Genomic DNA, 6,652 nt, shown 5'->3' with positions numbered 1-6,652 from the left:
GTGAAAGTAGAATTGGTTCACAAAGCAACCAGTGACACACTTCCATAATACTTCAACTTTATTTTCTTACAAGGTACACTTTATATTAAGACCGTAAAGTGCGTAGATTCTCAAACCTTGGGGAGGGGGATCGGGAGAGTGGACAAACGTCCAAAACCTGGTTTTACGTTCAGATCTCATAAGACAGGATTGTTGTGCTCTTCTGCATTGTCTGTATCAGAACTGCGATTGGAGAGGTGCAGTGAGGCCATGTCACACTCAGACCATGAATAGAGGTTTGGAACAGTAGAACCTATGAACAGAGGTTATAGGCACATTACCCGCTTCCATTCTATACAAAGGATTCTGCAATCACAGGATGGAGAGAGTGACACCTTACTAGAGATTGAGGGACAGCTATCTATGGTTTGCATTGAGGGACAAGACAAAAAACCTTAGTAAATCTGTTAGTCTACCTGGCTTGGCTGTGTCGGACAGAACACATGGAAATTTGAGGGATATTACTTTTGTGCTAATTATTTTAAATCATGTGCATATTTGATAAATTACTTTTTAAATAAAATTAGGTACAGTATTTAAAACATTTACATTTCTTTCCCCACCTGGTCATAATGTTTACCTCTGTGCCGCTTCGAGGGGTGATGTCCCTATGTAGAAGACAGGATCTGGGTCAGTGGTAGTCTGTCATCCCTATGGGTCAGTTACATAGAAAACCCCACCATATATAAATGCTTTGTATGTATATTCTATATTCCGATATATACATGTCTACAAAAGGGCTGTGGGGCTAGGTAACTACAGCTGTACAACCATTAATTCTCATCCTCAATACTGCCCTATGGGTGTGTGTATGTCTGTCTTCATTCATACTATACAGCATTAGAGTAGAAAGGCCCCTCTAATGATCACAGCAGTAGTACACTTTTCAACACATTATTGTGACCGGGATGTGGTTGCTTAAGAGGTTACTCTGTGACTCTCTTGGATTCCAAGGCGAGGAAGGTTGATCCAGCTTAGAATGAGTGCAGCAGAGTACCCCGAATGCCTAGCCTGGCTAGAGAGGCAATCCCTCAGCCTGTTTGGATTGAAGCCTGTTCTGGATGGGTGAGTACTTCTGCATCATTTCCTGTTTTCTTATGGGGTTACTTACAGCAATTAAAGTGTAGAGTGATCCTCTCGATTGCTGAAGTCTTTCTGGGACATTGACCCAGGCTCTAGAGGAACTCATTCTATTCTTGCCAGTAGAACATGGCTCCTGGCTACTGTGATGTGAAACTACATGATTGGAGAAGTGAGGACTGATAACTTTCCTAGTGATACTGTCCAAGGACCCTTTTTAGTTTGAAACACTTCACCCATGTCTCGAAGTTAAAAAAGAAAATTTAAAAAAAGCATAAACACTGCAAATACTTTGATGTACACATTGTACAGGATCAACAGCTCAGATATCAAAACATATGGAGAGCATTGCTTCTCTGTACATAAAAATGCATTTGTCCCTGTCAGGGAAAACTGAGTAACACATATGTACATGGGCTGATGCAATGTACCGACCAGGGTTCGTCCAATTCCAAATATTCCCAATTGGAATTTCAGTGTACTTCTGGAATTGACCCCAACCCTGGTCCAGACAGCCAGTCTCTTGATTCACATCATTAGACTCATGTCTATGAAGCTGGAGGATATCTATTGGGCCTGCAGGCATCTCCAGTAAAGCCTGAGGACCTTGGTGTCCTCAGTGTACAAGATGCCCCAGGCAGGTTGTCCTGAATAGTGCCTGTCTGTCTGAGTGAAGCAGAGACCGTCCTGAGGTCCCCTCCTCCTTGCTCCACTCTAATGATGATTGTAATGCACAGCTCTATTGGTGGAGCTGTGAGATCCAATCATGGCCTCGCTTATGATTGGTAGAATCCACTCAGGGAAGGAAGAGAGGTGTGGATTGGCAAGGGAAGGCAGCTTATCTAGCACTGAGTTTCCACACTGTGTGTCCATGAGGGTAGCATGGGAGTGGTGTGTGCATAAATGCACATAAGTCTCTGGCAATCTTCAGCTGTCTGAGCTCATCTCCTGGGCGCCATCTATGGCCATGGTGCCCGTGGCATCGTTGGGAGGGGGGCACTCGGGCACCTCCCCAGTCACGGCCACCCGGATCACCTTGAGCCAGCGCTGTTTCAGCTCGTCGCTCTCGGCCGCGAAGCTGTGGACTGATTTGGACTGTGACAAACGGAAGCTGGCTGGAAGGTCAGCAGGCCGGGGGCTGTCTTCCACAGAGTAACCCAGCAGAGGGATAGTGGACTGGGCCTTCACATCCTGAGAGGAGGGGGAGATGCAAAGGTAGAGAGATCATTTATATCGGAACTCGGGAGAGGAGTTTCTCCTATTCAGCTAATCAGGTCACAGGGTGAAGGAAATCTTGTCCCCATTCATAACAAATGTGGTTATAGAGAATGTCCACACCACAGGAGGTTGGTGGCACCTTAATTGGGGAGGATGGGCTCGTGGTAATGGCTGGAGCGTAATGAGTGGAATGGTATCCAATACATCAAACAACATGGTGTTATGCCGTTCCAGCCACTATTATGAGCCGTCCACATGGTGCTTGACTGACCTGTGGCGCTCCGTAGAGGTAGAGAACTAATGCCTCCTTCTCTGGGATGAGGCACCACACCTTCCCCCAGGGCTTGTTCTTCTCACAGTACTGCAGGAAGCCACACATGATGCTGCTGCCGGAGAACTGGGCCGCCTCGATCTGGGGACAGAGGAGTGCTGTTTAGACACAGAAGACATGCCGATGCAGGTGTGTGTGTGTGTGTCCCTCACCTCCAGAATACCCTTCTTCTTGCCCTCGGCCTTCTCCTCTCCAGTCAGGATGGAGTAGCAGTCCTTACAGACCTTGTTGATCTTGTTGCTGTCGTACTCCAGGGCCACCTTGTTGTCTGAGCACTTCCAACACACAACCTGATACAGGAACAGAAGACATCAGTGTTAGACATTGTGCATTGAACGAACACAGTGTAAACTAGCCAAACAGCCAACAGTCAAATGGGTTGAGCATCACAAATAGTATTAACATGTTATAATGGGTGCTGGGTTAGAGGAAGGGAGATCATGATGTCGAGCGGACGTTTCACTCACATAGCCACAGGCTCGACAATGGTGTCTCCGTCGTGTCAGAGCATTGAAGGACTCTTTACACTTCATACACATTGTCACCTCATTGTCCCGTATCCAGCGAGGGGCACGTTTCCCCAGCTCTGCCGTCTAGAGAACAATACACACCGACGCACGTAGCTCAGACACAGGAGGGTCTTTGACACATACAGTGCACAAGAAGAGTCAGGGGTCATGTTCACTGTGATGACACTCACCAACACGTCTTTGGAGGCTGACTTGAACGTCTCATTCTTCTGATGGAAGATCTCAATGGTCTTCTGAAAAGCCTGTAGGCCGCACATACACAGACAGAAACACATACACAGACAGTAACATGGTCAGCAATACACACCCAAATCTGCTAAACATACAGGAAATAAGTGTAAATCAATAAGAACGTGATTATGTACCTTTATCCAATTGTCCTTGTCTGGTTCAGAGCTGAAAAATGAAAAACATGGTTAGGCTATTAGCTGGCCAAAAGTAGGCTACATGAAAAGTGTAACGCTAATATAACCGTGTGGGTTTTCAGGAAATGTATGTACATCACAAAGCTCATCTGCAGTTCCTGCGGTGCAAATGAAGATCCTATATCTGTATGGAATGTTACACTACTGTTTATCATTTACATTTACGTAATTTAGCAGACACTCTTATCCAGAGCAAACTACAGCAGTGGGTGCATTCATTTTCACACTTTTTTTGTACTGATCCCCCATAGGAATCGAACCCACAAGCACCATGCTCTACCAACTGAGTCACACGGGACTATGATGAGCTGTAGTAGTGTACTTATCATACACTAAACCCCCATAGGATTAGTCGAAGGATGTGGTCAAATTATCATAAGAATTTGGTTGGTTTTCCATAGGATTCAATCAAATCAATCAAATGTACTTAGAAAGCCCTTTTTACAACAGCAGTTGTTACAAAATGACCCCAGAGAGCAAGCAATGCAGGAAAAACTCCCTAACGAGGCAGGAAGCAGGCTCTGAGGGGTGGCCGTCCTGTTCTGGTTGTGCAAGGTGGAAATAGTTAGCAATAGGGTGTGGGACTGTAGTATACAGTTAACCGTTCTTTTGAGAATCATGGCAACAAATGTTTTTTTTTAATACATTTGGCTATAGGGTGGAGTAAACCTAGGGCTGTTATCTACAGCTAACTACCAAAATAACACTTGCGTAAATGAGGGATACAAAGTATATTAAAAGCATGTGGTTCCACACAGGTGTGGTCCCTGAGTTAATTAAGCAATGGACATGCTTGATTAACACCCAGTCGCCTACCATGGCCAGAAGAAGAGATCAGTGACTTTGAAAGAGGGGTTTCAAAATACCGTGTGTCTCAGTCACCAGATCTCAACACAATTGAACACTTATGGGAGATTCTGGAGTGGCGCCTGAAACAGCGTTTTCCATCACCATCAACAAATCACCAATTATAGAATTTATTGTGGAAAAATGGTGTCGCATCCCTCCAATAGAATTCCAGACACTTGTAGAATCTATGCCAAGGTGCCGTGAAGCTGTTCTGGTGGCTCAACGCCCTATTAAGACGCTTGTTATGTTGGTGTTTCCTTTATTTTGGCAGCTACCTGGATGTATGGCTCTATAGGGTGTATTAAGGGTGGATGTAACAGCTTACCTGGCCTGCAGCTCCAGGGTCCTCTCCTTGCCAGACACCTGGAAGGTGTGGGGGTAGTCCTCGTTGGTGGTCCCTAGAACCTTCATGCCCTCGATGCCGATGCGGGTGCGTACTGTGTACTTGGGCCCTCCCAGGCTGAACTTGGGCACGCAGTACAACAGCATGTTGTTGAACTGACGGGGAACAAAGAAAGACCTATGATTAATGCTTGTTTTGCTAATATATTGCTCCAGACTTGGTTGAGTACAGAGAAAGTGAAACGTGTGTGTGGATTTCTCACCAGGAAGAGGTATCTCTCCATAGCCGAGGTGTTCCTGGCAGCCAGCTTCAGGATGTGTCCCTCCTTGATGAACTCATTGGAGGCGTTGACGATATCCTCTTCCTCCCCTAACATCTCATAGATCTCCAGCAGCTTCTTCAGATTCTCCTGAGCAGGGAAGGGGTTTTAGTTGTACTCAAAAATCTTGGTTGGGTTCAAGCACTAGCCAAAAAGCAAATGAGTAGAAATGCTGATCTAGGATCAGGTCCCCCTTGTCCATATTGTCTTATTCGTAAAAATCATAGAGGCATAATTGATCCTAGATTAGCACTCCTACTCTGAGAAACTTTTTGAATACAGGTCCAGATTTTATTTAAGATTTTAAGAGTGGTGTGCTGCAGATACTCACAGATTTTCGTATGGCACTGTTGGAGTGTGTGGCTGCCATGGCGATGATGTTCAATGACTCTGAGGAACATGGAAAGAAGGAATGATGAACTTTGACAAATGAAATGAATGGTGTAATAAAAATGTTCTATAACTATAAACAGTTTTGTGTGTTTTCAATGTAAGGCAAATGTTTCTACTTGGCACTGGAGGTTTCACTTCTATTTTTTTTATGTGTGTGAAGTAATTACATGATTATAATCACAAAGTCTTGTCAAATTCTATGTACTCCTGCTCTATAGTGTTCAGATTATGACTAGTAAAAGCACTCCAGTGTACTCACTCTCTGCGTCTCGGTGGTCGGGGTCGTCCTGAGGCAGTTTCTTCAGGTAGTCTTTGAGCAGCATCTCGTAACGGGGAACTCTCTGTACCGGCTCCAACATGTGGTGCTGCAACGTCAAACAACCACATGCCTCCTGACTCTGAAACACACAAAATAAAACAGTCCACTGTCACTTCAAGGTTAAAGGCTTAAAAGTAAAACCACATAAATTGTTAGATGAATATCCATTCAACAGGACCAGTTGACACAATCATAAATTATTCAATTGTTCCATTCCATGATGACTATTCATAGTACAAATCAATAGTGAGATATCAATAGATTTCTTTCTCCTTGCAAACCAAATGAGATCCCTTGCAGCAGAAATCTGTATAGACACAGGTAAATTATCGCAGCGCTGTAGTCCCAAACTCAGATCATATAATTCCTAGAATTGCTATGGAGTTATATAATTCCTATATATGGTTAATCCACAACAGCAGACCTGTGCACTTTTGAATCAGGCCTTGTGTTTAGAATCTACACTCGTACCTGTATGTCCTGGATGATGGCTTTAAACTGTGGAGAGCGGTCCGTCCACTGTTTCAGCAGCTCCATGGCCTTGTCAAAGTTCTTCACGTACTCTGCGTACATCTTCAGGAAGGGCGTGAGCTTCTGCAGGATGTCCCCCAAGCGAGGGGTGGACTCCCTGTAGGGAGGGGTGACCGTTAGATAGGGACCTCAAGGTAACCATCCCTTAACCCTGAAACTCCAAGTGGAGGATGACTCAACCATGATTTTTCAATGGACAGACCATTTCAAAACCACAACTTCCCTTTATTGCATCTGTGACTGAGTGAGTCTGAATGAGTCACAGAGGCTGAATT

At 44.8% G+C, this 6,652-nt stretch overlaps 1 protein-coding gene across 4 annotated transcripts in view; it reads right to left on the bottom strand.

Moving 5' to 3' along the window:
* Positions 1-40: 40 nt before the first annotated feature.
* The window catches only part of LOC112218764 (FYVE, RhoGEF and PH domain-containing protein 4), a 109,448-nt gene continuing 102,836 nt past the window's right edge, over positions 41-6,652 (bottom strand). For all 4 annotated transcript variants that reach the window (XM_042301672.1, XM_042301673.1, XM_042301674.1 and 1 more), the window contains exons 7-17: positions 6,318-6,474; positions 5,787-5,925; positions 5,466-5,524; positions 5,078-5,224; positions 4,798-4,970; positions 3,564-3,594; positions 3,369-3,440; positions 3,136-3,261; positions 2,821-2,958; positions 2,609-2,749; positions 41-2,310 (exon numbers count right to left, since the gene is read on the bottom strand). In XM_042301672.1, coding sequence (XP_042157606.1) covers positions 2,047-2,310; positions 2,609-2,749; positions 2,821-2,958; positions 3,136-3,261; positions 3,369-3,440; positions 3,564-3,594; positions 4,798-4,970; positions 5,078-5,224; positions 5,466-5,524; positions 5,787-5,925; positions 6,318-6,474 — 1,447 coding nt within the window. In that variant the 3' untranslated portion in view covers positions 41-2,046. The remainder of the gene's footprint in view (positions 2,311-2,608; positions 2,750-2,820; positions 2,959-3,135; positions 3,262-3,368; positions 3,441-3,563; positions 3,595-4,797; positions 4,971-5,077; positions 5,225-5,465; positions 5,525-5,786; positions 5,926-6,317; positions 6,475-6,652) is intronic.

Source organism: Oncorhynchus tshawytscha, linkage group LG19 (genome assembly GCF_018296145.1).
Source record: "Oncorhynchus tshawytscha isolate Ot180627B linkage group LG19, Otsh_v2.0, whole genome shotgun sequence".
In the NCBI taxonomy this organism is placed as follows: Eukaryota; Metazoa; Chordata; class Actinopteri; order Salmoniformes; family Salmonidae; genus Oncorhynchus; species Oncorhynchus tshawytscha.
This window is presented reverse-complemented; position numbering and strand designations above follow the sequence as displayed.